Source organism: Tauraco erythrolophus, chromosome 8 (genome assembly GCF_009769465.1).
Source record: "Tauraco erythrolophus isolate bTauEry1 chromosome 8, bTauEry1.pri, whole genome shotgun sequence".
Lineage (NCBI taxonomy): Eukaryota > Metazoa > Chordata > Aves > Musophagiformes > Musophagidae > Tauraco > Tauraco erythrolophus.
In genome coordinates, this window is record NC_141472.1 from 25,606,434 (window position 1) to 25,622,068 (window position 15,635).

The window sequence follows — 15,635 nt, forward strand, 5'->3', positions numbered from 1 at the left end:
GACCCTTTAAATTCTGTGGACCCTCTTTCTAGCCAGAGACACAGCTTACCATTAAGTTGTAGGGAGATGGGAGTTGGTCTCTTCTCCCACTTTATGAATGACAGGACAAGAGGGAATGGCCTCAAGTTGCACCAGGGGAAATTTAGGTTAGATATCAGGAAAAATTTCTTTACAGAGAGGGTTGTGAAGTATTGGAACAGGCTGCCCAGGGAGGTGGTGGAGTCCCCATCCCTGGAGGTGTTTAAAAACCGTGTAGATTTGGTGTTGAGCAATATGGTTTAGGGACCCTGACAGTGCAGGGTGAATGGTTGGACTCGATGATCTTGAAGGTCTCTTCCAACCAGACGATTCTATGATTCTATGATTAGATTTTTCAAGGATGCTTCACAACCATATGGAGCTTTCAGCAAGATGCAATGTGTGGAATATGATCAGGATAGTGTTACCCATTCCATTAATTGCTTACACCATACTATTTCTGCTGACATCAGGAACACTGAAGTAGGATGTTTCTTCAGTAAGGAATCTTCGTTCATACTGGAACCATGTTTTTTCAAGCTGTTAAAGACAGATATTCTTCCCGCTCTGGTAATTTAAAAAGATTCAAAGAAACTTGGGGTTTCATACAATTTCAAGAATGTTTTCTCCATTCATACTTAGTTACAAAACATCATTTACATAAGATTCATTTTGTGAGTAAATGTGAGCAAGTACTTAAGCTATTGTAGTAACTCAAACGTAACTCATCACCTGTGAACAATTTACCCAGGCTGTGAATTAGAGCACCAGGGATGCAGAAGTTTCAAATCAGTTCAAACGCAGCACTGCTCATGTGTTGCCCAGCACAGCAAACTGTATCTGTCCCATCTCTGGGGTTGGCAAGGACACAAAAGCAGGTTGGCTGCTTCCGCTTACTCTGGAGACAGCTATCTGCAGCTTTGTACAGAGACATGCGGCCACATTCAGGTGGAGCCATCCCAGGTCCAAGCAAATGAGGAATAAGGAGACACTCAAATGTGACCACAGCTTGTTCCCAGGTTCACGGCGTGCCCATCACCTCCCATACAATACTACATGAAACACCCAGGTGAACCATAATATAAAAACGGAGAGGTATGCTGCATTTGCACCAAAACAAGTAAGCAGGCTACACTGCACCTGACTTTTGCAGTGGGGAGTAAAGAAACAAGATCCAGAACGCTTCCCCGCCCCAGCTGTGTACCAGATGACATGTAAGTTTTGAATTGCTGGGCTCATATTCTCCTAACACAGGATGGCACCGAACAGTTTATAGCAGAAGAAACGGATCTCAGTATGTACCAGCAAAGTTGCCGGTATTGACACCTCTTAATCTTCCAAATTTTATAACCGTGCTGTCGCAGGACAAAATGAAAGATTAATGACAAAAAATAGAACACATGGGCTTTTGTGTGCGTCATGACTGCAGTGACAGTTGACTACAAAACCTAATTTAAAAGCCAAGGTTTCCTTGGTTTGTGATTGTTTTCTTTCCCATAAAGACAGGGAAGAAGAAAACACAAGCAACCCTATAGCAGTGCTTTATGGAAGGCATTCAGTTGAAATGCTGTCCTTTATCTTAACCTGTCTCTAATAGGAACCCAAATTTACACTTCCCTTGTGAGTTAGGCACAAGGAGCAAAAGAAAACTAACAATTAGGATTCTTGGGCTGCATTTGTGAACCAAGACCTGTTTACAGTGTTCACAACAGTGATTATAAACAAGCTATCTAAGCCAGCGGATTTAGCCTTCTCATCCAAGGAAGCAGAGTGTTTCAGTGTACTGACAGTAAGATTCTATTTCCAGCTCTACCTGAAATTACTTTGTTCTACTTCTTAGCTGAATTATTTGAAAAGAAAAAACACAGTGAAAAATGACTACTTTTTAAAGTAAGAGCATGCAATTTTACTGAAGATCAAGAGCAAGTATTTCACGAAACTGTAAATAGTAGAGATGAGGCTAAAATTCCCAGCTTGCAACTTGGAGAGCAAGCACAGTTGTAAATCAGAGCTATGCTAACATGCCACAGTGGATGCTACCAAAAGAAGAATTAAGACCTCACAAACCAATGTACTTTGCATCTCTGAACAGAACAAGAGCCATAAGTGACACTGGTTCTGTCTCTACACACAAAATGAAGGCTGAGATTCTCTTGTGCAATCTAAAAAACTCTGCGATTTGTGGTTAACATGGAAAAAAACAAAACAAAACAAAAAAAACCCAGCCCAGCCCCGCCGTGCTACTTAGAAGTTGGTATGAGATTTACAATTTATCCACAGACAAAGGAACAAAACCTGATAGAGGTTTCTCTGCAGAGGTAATAAGTGCATGGCAAGCTGCAAATAAAGCAAACAAACGCAAAAACCTGGGTAAGTGAGAAGGTGAAAGCTGAACAAAAGACAGGTGCAGGGTCAAACAGAGAAGCAGATTGCTCATAGGCCATCCCACGCTTTTTTACAGTGTTTGTAATAAAAGTTAAATTCACCATAAAAGCACTGTCAGAAATAACACAACATGAATGCCACAGCTGAAACAAAAGGCCCCAGTGAAATAAAATCTAAAATGGATCCAGTTTAAACATATTATTATTATGGAGTAATATAGATTAAAGCAAACAAAACAAAAAGTAGACTTGTTCAGATTGAAAGCTTAACATGATATTAACGAAATCAATAAAATAGCACACTTGGGATGTAATGCCCTGAGTTGTTGAGCACAAAGTCCAGTGACCTCAATCACAAGATTAAGCTGTTACACAGATTGAAAATTCGATTGTGAGCAACATACACTAGACTGACTGGGAAAAAAAGAGTCAGATCTCTGGATTGGAAAACATAGGAATACTTAAAATTTAATTCAAAAAAAAAAAAACATTATTACATTTAAACTATTTAAAATAAATGGGACTATCTAATGTTTCAAACATGGGCAAGTCACCAAAGCACCACTGTGCAACGCTGAGGCCACAGTTTGTATGTGACAACGTTTGACATTTGTTCACAGTACACACCACACGACTACTGGAAAACGCAAGACCTGTGATTCATGTTGTAAAGAAAGAATTGCCATTAAAGGCTGGACTGAACAGTTTCTGAACTGAACGACAGAAAATGGCATCATATGTTAAGGAGAAGAACCTTTTGGGTTCATTCAGTGGTTACAATCAAAAAAACAGATGGTAATCAGAGAATCTACATGGTTTCAAAGGAACTAATGAAAATATCAAAAGAGAACATTTTCATCTGCCAACTTGAACAACACAGTGAAGCTGCTCGCTAATGGTGCAGCCAGATTCTGGCAAATACCTCTTCAAGAGACAAGTTCCAAAATAAATTGTTTTGATTACATAGATTTTTCAGACTTCCTTTTAGCATATGTTCTATACAGAAGTGATCGATAAAATATTACTACATCGAATGTTCAATGGAATTCCTTGTGCATGGAGTGCTAGCTTACTAATGTAGGAGTCACTGCAAAGAGATATGAAAGAAGAATGTCATATATTAAAAATAGTAATAAATAATCCTAAAATATGTTTAATTACAAATACATTTTTAAACAGGATAAATTGCAGCAGAGGAATTGAGCTCTTTTCAAGGGAAAAATAAAATCCATTTTACAAAATTTACGGACAATTTGAGAATCTTCAGGAATGAACATGCTGTTTTGCTGCATGATGACAATGTTGGAAATTTCATCTCAGAATTCTCTGTTATACTAAGATATTGTCTGTGAATTCAGCATCATAGGTACACATAAGCTCTTTATTAATAAATAAAATTGGGTGCCTGTCCAAAGAAATTTATGGTCTTGTAGATCAAGTCAATTTTAATAAGTCGGTTGGAATGAAAAAGAATCTAATAAAGAATGGACATGCTGGAAGTCAGGATGATTTAAAAATTCTCACCACATCACTGGTGCCAAAATATTTTTACACAGTACTATCAGAGTTTCCAGGGATGAAATACAAAATGTTCTGAAAGCCATGCAAACAGTATAAAAGATGTTTTTCACCTGTAGATTTTGCCACAAAGCCCATTAAGGTCTTAAAACACAGACTTTAATAAAAGAAATTTTCAAGGGCTAAATGCTGAGAGTTTAATGCCTTAGTGAATAAATGTTTATAGATTAGAAATCTTGACTAAAACAAATAGGAATTCTTTGTCTCGATTTAGCAAGGAAGATTAAGTATGCTTCTTTCAAGGATATGAAGAGTGGCACTGCCATTTACAGAAATATAATTTGATATTGGAATATAGCCCAGACAGAAAGACATTACCAACAAATACACAACACGCATTTCTCCCTAATAAAGCGTTAAGGCAAGTAAAAAGGAAGTACATGCACACAATTAGCTTATTTGTTCTCAAAAGATATGATGCACTATAGTTACGCAGTAAAATTATCAACAGATTGCATCAAGAAACAAAAACGTACAGTAATAAACTATGAATCAAAAGTACAAGAACCAAAGTTAATTTAGGAGTACCTCTTAAGATTATAGGGTATAATCTATTTTTGCAAATTCTCCTACATGCAGTATACAGAGTAGCATTGAAAAAAACAACCAAAAGTGACTATCAGGATCACTGGACCAGCCTAGAAGGAGAATGGCTAGCAAGCAAAATGAGAAATAAATGTTGGAAAAAACTGAAGCCAGCAGGTGAGAGCAACTATTTCTTTAAATTCTAAAGTGTCAGGAGTGTCTGATACAACTGGAATACATACCAACTCCAGGGTGAAAACAATGTTTGCATTGTATAGCACACGGTAAGCAGGATTCTAACTAGTGACAGTGAGTAGCAACTGAGTAAAATAGAAAAGAAAGGATTTCCTGAGAGATGCCAAGTTCTGTCTAATCTTCACATCCAGCAGTCATTTATAAGAAAAAAGAGCAGGCTGTCATATTATTTGGAATTATCAAATTTCTAACATACCTAGCACATATATCTTGGTGGCGGCCTTGTCACCACTACTAGTAGGTTTTCGTCCTCCCAGCACTGCCTAATGTGTGCGCCACACTCTTTGTAACATTTCATAAGCACTGGAGAGCAGGAGCTACATAGGTAGTATTAGAGTAACAAATTACAAAGGAATTTGACTGAGTAAGAGGAAAACAGCATTACTACAACACTAATAATAACAAGAATAGAGGAAAGCAATTGGAATAGCAACTTTATGGGGGGGGTGAAGAGGTGTGGAATCTCTTCAAAGAAACCTGACACAAAACGTCGGTAATTTACAGAATGATTCACCTGCCAGAAGGAACCTGCTGCAAAGTTATTAAAAAAAAAAAAACAAAACACACAAAAAAAACCCCACACAATTACCTCATTACTTATTGAGTCTGTAAAGGGGAAAAAAAAATCCTCTCTCAAAGACAAAGCAAAACCCATATAAACCTTACCATGTGTCAGATCACCTTATCAGAAAGAGATGTCTACCAGTTCAACAAATAAAACAACAAACAAAATACATGCACATCTGCCACAACAACAGGTACTTTTAAAGTGAAAATGGTACATGCTAATTCATGAAAATCATGGTAAAGCCTCTTCTCACAAGAAACAATTTTTCCTAATCAATAAATCAAGACAACCCAGAAGCAAGACTGATTCAAAATAGCATTACATTAACTCATCAAATGCGCCACTGAAGGCCAACTTACATCTGTGATGAGTTTCAAAACCAAATTAGTATTGTGAGCTCTCAAATCCTTGGACACATTAACTAAATAAACAAACAAAATGATTACAACTAACTAGGGATTAAAAGAGTATAAACATGAATTCTTTGTGGTCTCACTATACAATATCTTCCAAAAACAAAAAAAAAGGAAGTTGCTGAAGTTATTTTTATTGCATTAATCCTTACTTTTTTACCTACTTAAATAAAAACAATTCTGGAAGGCATCTCTTAGGTGACTATGAAAGAAGTAGAGAGATTCCTGGATTAAAAACGTAAAGCTCAAGCTTGAAAATCCTAGTGTATCATTTACACAAAAAAGCAATAAAAGAATATCAAGCAGCTCATCTAAGTACTTCTTGATCACTGGGTTTTTTTAAACAAATAAATAATGAAGGAGTATACTGATAAACACCTTTGTTCTTTCAAATCAGCTGCTTTTTATTCTTCATGTTTATCTTTTATTAATATCAAGACAAATTCTGAAGCTATGATTCAGACCATGATTCACAGGACAATCAGATCTCAGCACAGAGTAGAAACCCACACAAATTTCTGCAGAATTGGATTAATAATATCTTGCGTCAGTTTGACATAAACAATTCGGGAAAGGTAAGTGGAAAAAGCAGCTACCACTATCTGAGCCAATTTTAATTTCACTGTTAAATACCACCCACTGAACAGTATCTCCCTTACCTGGCAACGTAAATAACTAAAATAAATTTTATCTAGCCATTACATAGACTTACATATCACCTGTAAAGCAGTTTTCTTGATAATCTTGAGTGTTACAAAATTTTCTTGCTGTCTTTTGTACCTTTACCTAAACAAGAGTTTTCTATTTTTATATTTTACGTTTTCTGTTAATTTGCTACCTTGTGCCTGTGACGAGGCAACAAAAAGGCCCCAAAAACCACTCATGCACCATTTGTCTGTGCATGTGTTTTTTTCCCAAATTTACATCTGTTACATCATTATTTAATCTTCAAGCAAAGTTTGCAATATGGAGAATACCACGGAGAATAAGGACCCAGCACTAGAAACTCTAGGGCATGTGAGCCCTTGGACAGGGTGTTACCATTTTAATGATAAGTTTCAAAGTCTAATGTAAACATATTTATATTATAGCACATACATTATCCCTGTCTTGACAGAAAAGAGAAACTTACTTTATCTCCAGTTCTTGTCTACTAACAAATTTATTTATAAACAATCTGATTCAAATTAGCTGCTGTATTTGGGAAAGGAAATAAACATACCAGACTGAACTGCATGATTCTAGCTCCGTCATGCAACCTTTGTAATTTCAGGAATCCTTGTGGCCATGCATTACAGGTCTGTACTATACAGCCCCTAACAACCTGCTTCATTACAATAACAAATGCACTACCAAAAAAAAAAAAAAAAAGCCCCTGCAGTAATTAGTTATAGTCTTTATGGGAAACACCAGGAATACAGAAAATGGCATTCAGTCAAAATCTCACTTCTATTTTTTGGACACAGACTCATCCATCATGTTGTTTCTTACTTTCTGCTTCTGCTGTTCTCAAAAGTTCTAGAATTGCAACTGTCAAACACATCTTTATTGGAAAAAATGCACTCAACTTTAGTTAAAGAATTTAGTACATCTTAAAATTCTTGAAAAACTTACACTTAATATTATCATTCTTGATTTCATTCTCAACTCAAGGATATGTTTTTTTTAAACTGGTCTGTTTTCATATTACATAATTATGATGAATACTCCCCTATAATTTAATATTTTTTTTGCTAGATTGCCTGCAATTACCATAGCATTAGATTCAGTTTGTGGGAGTCAGCACAAACATCATGCGCAATGTGAGGTGGCACAGCAGGAGCAGAAATATATCCAAACTGTCCGCTCTGCTCCATTTTAATTTTCTCTTTTACATAAAAATTGATTCTGAAAATAACAATGTCTATACAAAAATATAAACAAAATATTTACTAGTTGTGTCAGACATTAGTTTCTTTTCTAATATATGAAGTAAAGTATCTCCTAGGAGTTTCTAAACTGAACTGATTATTATGCAATAGCTTTCTTGTAAGTAATTTTGTATGCACTTGATTTTTATGATTAATTTTCGTAACTAATAAAAGAAACATCAACACATACCTGCAATTTCTTCTATGGAGTTAGCTCTCATGTCCAAAAGAACTGTGCCATTCAGGATACAGCTTCTCAGTTCAAACAAGCTATGAAGTGACAGTGTGGCAACATACGGTTTGCTCCACCTCTCTCCACCATCCTCTACATCTTCTTCAAACTTCAACCACCTGTACAAACAAACAATTTTAAAACTCCATTATGCATAAGAATGAAAAATAAATTATTTCCATGGATGCTGAAAGATCACTGTTAAACATGTATTTGGATTTCACTTTATTCTTTCTTTGTAGGAAATAAGAGAAACTTTCCTTGCCTGCTTCTTCCCATATAATGTTGTATTATATAATTTTTGAAGATAAATTCTGATCACAAGATGGAAAGAGAAGTGTATTAAGTAATCATTACTGTGCTTTACAAAAACTTTTGAGTAATTATTTGGCATACAAAGATATTTTATGATAGAACAACAAGTAGTACGGAAAGGACAGAGGAGAAGAATTTGTGGTAGGGAAAAAGAAAAGCTATATACAATACGAATACAGGGGAGAACTTTCTCCATTCAGTCATTACTTCAGAACAAACACAACAGCGAAGAGACATTTTTAATTTGAAGTAAATATACTGACATAGTCACATTTCAAATAATCTGCATCCGGTACCACCACCATCTTTTCACAAAAGACACTGTTACAGATTTAGTTTATTAGTTACTTAACTGCACTGAGCTACTTATAAAGACAGTAAAACATTATGCAGAATTTAGGCTATTTTTCATTCAAAAATTCAGTCAATTAAAAAGGAAAATCTCACAGGCACATCCATGCAAACACAAGCAATGTGTGGACACTTGCGAATAGTCTTTCAAGCCCCAAAATATGGGCCTTACTCAGGCAAAACAGCCATGTCAATGACATGAAATAGCACTTTAGAATCCAGTAACAACATTATATCTCACTATTTTGAGTCTCATTTGCCTGTTCTCAGGTTCAGTGTAAACCTAGAGAGACTTCAGTAAAGTAAGAAGATACATGAAATTGGCATGAGAGTATCAAGTCTTTCGTTACTAGCCAGCTGGATGAATTTTCTTGCGTGACTTTTTAATTGTTTACTGATAAAATTACACTAAAAACGCTAAAAGAATACTAAACAAACAAACGAACAAAAAACCCCAGAAAAGTCTGTTGGCACATGCAAAAGTGTTTTGAATTCAAGTTATTAAGTCTTTCAAGCACACGCAGATGTTGCTGTGTGGCGCCACGCCGCCCGCCAGCTTGGCAAGGTCTGAACAGCTGCAGCCACGGCACAAGCCTCTGTCACTTGACTCAGCTGCACTCAGCTGTGTCGCATGGACCAGGCAGCAGAGAAGTCAAGCAGAGCCTCACACCTTGACAGCACCTTCACACTTATTTCCAGACAGTGGGGAAGCATAGAGCCTTCAGACCTCTAAAGCTGAGCAATTTTCAGTTTAACCAAGCCTCGCAGCCTAGCAACACAGCAAATACAGCTGTCCTCTTCTGTTCCTGCCAACCTGCCCAGCTCTGCTCCTACTTGTAAAATACGCCTGTGTACCCGTATTTTAGATACTTTCCTCCTTTCAGTCCATTTCAGTCCATGTGTACTAGATTCTTCCCCTTCTGATGCCATCCTGTGAGCAGCCACCACTTCAGTGACACTCATCACCAGCACATCTGCTCCCTTCCTGATGCATTTCGTTTCTTCTAACTGTAGAAGCTGCCTCCTAATCACTCTCCCATTACTTACATACACAATTTGCCCTCAATTCTTCATCTCCTCCAGAATCTCCAATCTCCTGTGTCTACCCCTCTCCTCTTCTTTGTATTTAAAGATTCTTCTCTCCATTTCCTCTGTGCTGGCCAGTTTCCATATCTCTCTCATCTTTGCCCATGAGACCTCCTCTCCATCGGACGTCTGTTCTCCACTCCCTTCATTGCAAAGTCTCTTCTCTTCCCAGCCTCAGGCTATCTCCTCTACCTTTTCATTCCTCTGGAGAAGCAGCAAGAAGGACACAGCACACACAAAAATTTGCTTCCACAGAGCTGAAACATGAAATTGAATTTGCACATGCAGATGAAGTTTCCCAAATAGATTTTCAAAACAACGTTCAAATGGACATCAAACACAAATTAACAGACTCCACCCCCACCAAATTCAAAGCCATGATTTGAAAGGGATTAGCTACAACAACTCCGGAAAGTTACCAATCAGCATGTGAGAAGGGAAAAAAAAAGTTCCTAATTTTTTTTATTTTGAAGTTGCACTTGAACTCCATAAGAAGTAGCTGCTTCTAGTTTTCTCATGGCACTCATGTTTCCAAGCTAAAAATACGCTAACTTATCTGTGGCTGTAACATCACAAACACAGTGCATTAATTGTCCTGCTTAATCTGTCCTGCCTCCTAGGACTTTGCAAAATATCAACATTTTTTTCTTCTCATAACTTTGGTTTTGAGCATATTTCTAATCTCGTTAAAGAGTTTTACAAGATTACCATCTTTGCGCTTGAGTATCCCCAATTATTTCCGATGTACCATCCTCATGTTTTATGCTGATTTGAAAAAAGATTAAAAATCATGCTACATATATCCTAAAAAGAATGATCCAAGCATAGATTCTTACAGAATATCATCAGAATCCTCATACTGTCATTACCTTCTGTTCATGTAAATAGTCTTCAGCATTGCTTATCTGATTATACTGCTGCAGTCTGTCCTTGATATTACCTATTTTGAATATACTGACCAATTCTGAACAGACTTTAAATGAGCAATAAAAGATAGACATGTTCTCAAGACAGGTGACTGGACAGAGGCAGGCTCATAATCAGGCTTGTAACTTACTAGGGACACATGGACAAGAAAAGTTTAAATCATGGAAACACCTTTAATTAGAGTTTATGGTGTCAAACAGACATCAAATACATAACAATACAAAAATCCATAGGAAACTACTGCTACTGCTCAAATAATCATACTTGCCATAGTGATAATTTCCATCTGAGCTTCAAGCAATTTGAATAGTATAATTCTATGGGTCGCATCCAGTTTCCTCCTGTCACTAAAACTTAAGTATTTAAACAGATTATCATACATTATTACTTAATGAGCCAACAGGCTAATACAGAAACATAAATCATACCCAGCTGAGAGAATTCTACATTTGGAATAAACTTCAAGCATTACATAAGTTTACTAATTTCTTCAAGGACAAATGATGCTTGTCACCTTTCATCTTTCCAGAAATATTCCTGTTATGTCAAATAATCCTTATTTAACGTATCAAATGAGAAACAGAAGCATAAAACATAAACAAATCTCTAATCTTACACAGTTATTCAATTCCAAGCATTCAAGTGGTTTTAAAAATCATAATACCATTTTAACAACCCTCTGAATTCATGTACAAGATTCACGGACAGAAATGGCTTTGAAATCCAAATTCAGGCATGGATCCCAAGTTTGCCAGTTTTCTACTCTTTTAAGTTTCTCAGAGAAAAAGACAAATTTTAATATATTTCCTTTTGCAGTTTAACCCCTTAAATTTATATGGTTGATAAATAAAAGCCTTTCATAATTTCCTAGAAACCAACACCAAGCCCATTTGTATGTTGAGCTCACATGTCACATGTATTCCATGTGCCTGGAATATATTTAGAGCTTAGTCGTGTCTGATCACACAGAAGAGCAGCTTCATTCGTATGGTTTTCTTTTACTGGTAAAGACTAGCACAGGTATACCAATTATTCACTTTAGTTCCTCTGACAGCATACTCTGCAACACATGTATGTTGCATCTTCTAAAGCCATCTCCATCGAATTTTCAGGAATCAATAAAAGCAGGCAAACTTCATTGTAGACTCAGTAACAACATTTTGGTGCACAATACGAAATGGGTGAGTTGAACATGATCTATTTTATGGTCTGTTAAATTCGCAGCAGAGAGCTGGAGAATGTACTTACTTAGAACCCACCCAAGAGTCAACATTATTAACATCATCTCACAATCCGTATAAATATCCACATGAGCTTTTTCCTGCCTACAATGATCAGAAAATGAACCAAAGTAAACAAACATCTGGGAAACAAAGCAGAAGTGACAAACCTAAGTTTTCTGTGACCTAGTTTCTTCAGAAGAAAGTTTTGATTCAAGGGAGATGCATTTTCACCTCATATTCGTAATTTTTCCCCTAATACATCCATTTTCTAGTCACTATTAAGAATTCACTTTATAAACTATGGACAGAGGTTTATTTTCGTAACTCTGCTGTTTCATTAAAATTCAAGCCTAAACACTTTCCTGTTGGTTCCAAAGTGTCTTTCTATTTTCCTCCTTACTACATACTCTTTTCTGTTCCAGGAACATAGTGATATTCTCCTGAGATCTTCATTGATAATAGCAGATAAATAAGTCCGAGCAGTTTGGGTAAAACTTGCTACAGATCAGGCACTACTTTCCGGCCGGGTCCACAAGAGGCTGTTAGGACAGATCCAAACATGAATTACTTTCCTAATAGCTGCAATTTGCGACTATACTACTGTGTGTGCAAAATAAGCCCAACTGTTATGCCTCAGTGTGTTTCTCCACAAACTTAATGGAAATATTTTTTTCAGAACAGAAACTTTACATATTGCATTCTCTACACAACTGTACAGCTGGGACACATACAAAAATTATTACAAGACTGACTATTGGTTTTAAAAGGTATGGGTTTCTTCTGGCTTAAAATCAATTAATGGAGAAAAAAAAAATTATTTTTATCACTATATCAACATAACTAAGTTATTCCATTCTGCTCACTAACTAATTCCACAGATGGGGCCAGCCTAAATCAGATCCTGGAATGGAACAGGCTGTAACAGCAGTACACTTTCTTGCTCCTACTAATTAATCTGCAGGAATGCTTCTGGTCAAGAGAAATTTTATGGAAACTGGAGAATGGCAAACACTGGAGTCTTCTAACTGTTGAGGGGAAAAAAAAAAAAAGGTCTAGAAAAGGACATTTACCTAAAGAATATCAAGCTTCAGTCAAATCTTATCCATGACTCACTCCTCTTGATATGTTACTCTTTTCATCAACCAAGAACAAAATGTCTCAAATAGTTTTTGAGTTTGCTCAAGATATTTCTAATTTAACAGTTTGCTCAAGACATTTTTTAAAAATTTTAAGGCTAAACTGTGTGTGCGCTTTCAAACAAACTGAAAATATAAAGATACAGATTTACTGCAGAGTTAACCCAACTCTTCAGCCCATGCAGAGCTTGGTGAAATGAATACAAGCACTTAGTGCCATCACTCTCATTACATGAAATTAGTGACCGAGCCTTCCTCTATACTGTTTGCATTTAAATTCACCTACCTGGAACCTATGTCCAAAGCCAGACAATAAGAGTCACAAATACTTCCAGCAGCATTTTCCACACAGATGGAAAACATATAAAAAGGCTGCAACAGCAACAAACGCAGGGTGTATCCTCTCCATACCATGCTTTTAATCACACCAGTATTTCTGAAGTCCTGAATCAACCACCGGTATTGAAAATTATCCATTGTATTAGTTTGTAAGTATATGATCCTACATATTAAACACCATCCCATTTCTATTACACTACTCAAAGACACCTTTTCTTTGTGTATGATATCCTCATCTATTTCTAGAGTAACAATACCTCCTCATTTCTTATCATCAGCAAGTTTCATTACTATAACTCTATTTTTTGTCATTCAATAATGAAGCTATTTACTAAGACTAATACCTCGTAAGTCAGTTGTCACTACCTTCCACACTAATAGTTTAATCTTTCAGCGTGACCTGCTGCACCTCTTCAATTAGTTCCTTACCCACTAATACAATTATTACACTAGAAGAGAGTTCAAGTAATAAATTCCTACTGTTGTACTATATCAAATACTTTACTAAAAGGAAAAAAAAATCCAGTTTTTTCTTTGTCAGAAAAACAAAAATCGGTGATCTGATTAAACAGCATTATTAAGTTAGTCTGAAATGATACACCATTGTATTGCATTTTATCTCATTTTTCCACTTAGCTCCAAATCTACAATTATTCTCTCCTTCAAATATTGTTCTAAGCCTTGCATAGCTCTGAAATCTGACTATCAGGCCTGTTTGTTCCAACTGTTTTTATCCTTTCTTGAATAGCGTTGCTCTGTTTGCTATAGTACAACAACCCACCTGATAGACTCACGGAAAGACGGGATGTACCATACCCATGCAATACATATTCTTTCAGCTTTCTAGGATGGAAATTGTTACACCCTCTTATGCGTACAGATAAAGCACTTTGACTCTTGTCTTCATTTTGAATTTGGTCATTTCACTGCCTTACATTTCTCCTCCTTTTCTAACAGCCAGCCACCCCATGTCAAACGCTGTCTGAAATTTTTTGATCCAAACTGAAAAACGTCATTTATCTTGACAAGTTCTTTCTGCATGGCAGCCCCACTCTTTCTTTGATTTCATCTTATTTCTAAAGCTAAAGAAATTTTTACTATGAGCTATTATACTTCAATCTTGTATTTTCTGAGCTCCAAAAATAGTTTGGGCTGTGTTTTCCTGTCCTTTTTCAACAATCTCAGCTTGTTTGTGTTAAATATTTTTGATTCTTTAGTTCCCAAATGACAATTGGAAAGGCTGTACATACAGACACATCAATCTTAATAGAAATCTCTATTTCACCTACTCCTTTCAAATTCTCTCTTGAGTATTTATGTTAATAAAAATTGTTATAATTTTTCAGAAACACAATTCTTCCATGATTTGCAAAGGGATTTATTTTAGTTGAACTAAAGAAGCTGCTATTTTCCTGCTTACAAATAACATAAGCCACAGGCATTTTTATTTTTAATCACAACAGAAGCTGATAGCCTTCCTAAAAGAGGTCCTATACATTCCTAATCAGTATGAGAACACTGCAGATTATTAACTTGATTAGATTTTCTCTCCCTGAATATTAATAAGATTATTGAGGAACACTACTACATTCATTTTGCAGCACAATCCCCATATGAGATTTTTCTACATGTGAAGATCTATATTTAGCATTTGTCTATGCCTCCTATGGACACATAAGGGAAGGGAAGGTCATAGAAAATTCTGTGGCCCTCTGGGAAAGCAGGAATTGCCAGTAAAATTAAAGGGAAAGCTAACAGCCATATTCATGCCAAACAGCCCAGATACGTAGTTCCCCACAAAATCCTTTCAGAAGTTCCACAATTTTTAATCTACTGACACCAAAGATGTGGTCCACAGACTTCTGGGCACCACTAAGGAACACTGTCATCAAATACTAGCAGGGAAAGAGAGAATTAAGGTTCTAAACAGAAAAACGAAGCAAGAATTGCTGGGAAATGTAAAGTCTTAATGAAACTAAGCAAGTCATCTCCTATTTAGGTGCTCAAGGCAACAAACATGAAAAAGAATAAAGAACTTATTCTTCCAATATTGTTTTTTTCAGCAGAAATGCAATCTAAACAGTTTTTTTCACACTAATTTTGGAGAAATTAAATAATCCAACACTGAATACACAAAGTCTCAAAATCGACTGTTCGTTGATAGTTAGAATAAGTAAAAGTTTTATTGCTCCAAAAGTAATCTCATTTTTTGTCATTTCTTTACGATGGTAATTTTATCAGTTTCTTGAGGATTCAAACAGAATATGAAGTTCAAAAGTTTCTTAAAACGATGAGCTAAAATATTTATAAAATCAGTAATTTTTAATTCATATGTGTATGTTTACTTTTATTTTTATATGTTTACTTTTATTTTT

General features: G+C 36.0%; 1 protein-coding gene across 2 annotated transcripts in view; it reads right to left on the reverse strand.

Moving 5' to 3' along the window:
- Positions 1 to 15,635, reverse strand: part of SLC4A10 (solute carrier family 4 member 10) — a 127,587-nt gene that overhangs the window by 58,724 nt on the left and 53,228 nt on the right. For both annotated transcript variants that reach the window (XM_086615334.1, XM_086615333.1), the window contains exon 5: positions 7,842 to 8,002. In XM_086615334.1, the coding sequence (XP_086471460.1) occupies positions 7,842 to 8,002 (161 nt within the window). The remainder of the gene's footprint in view (positions 1 to 7,841; positions 8,003 to 15,635) is intronic.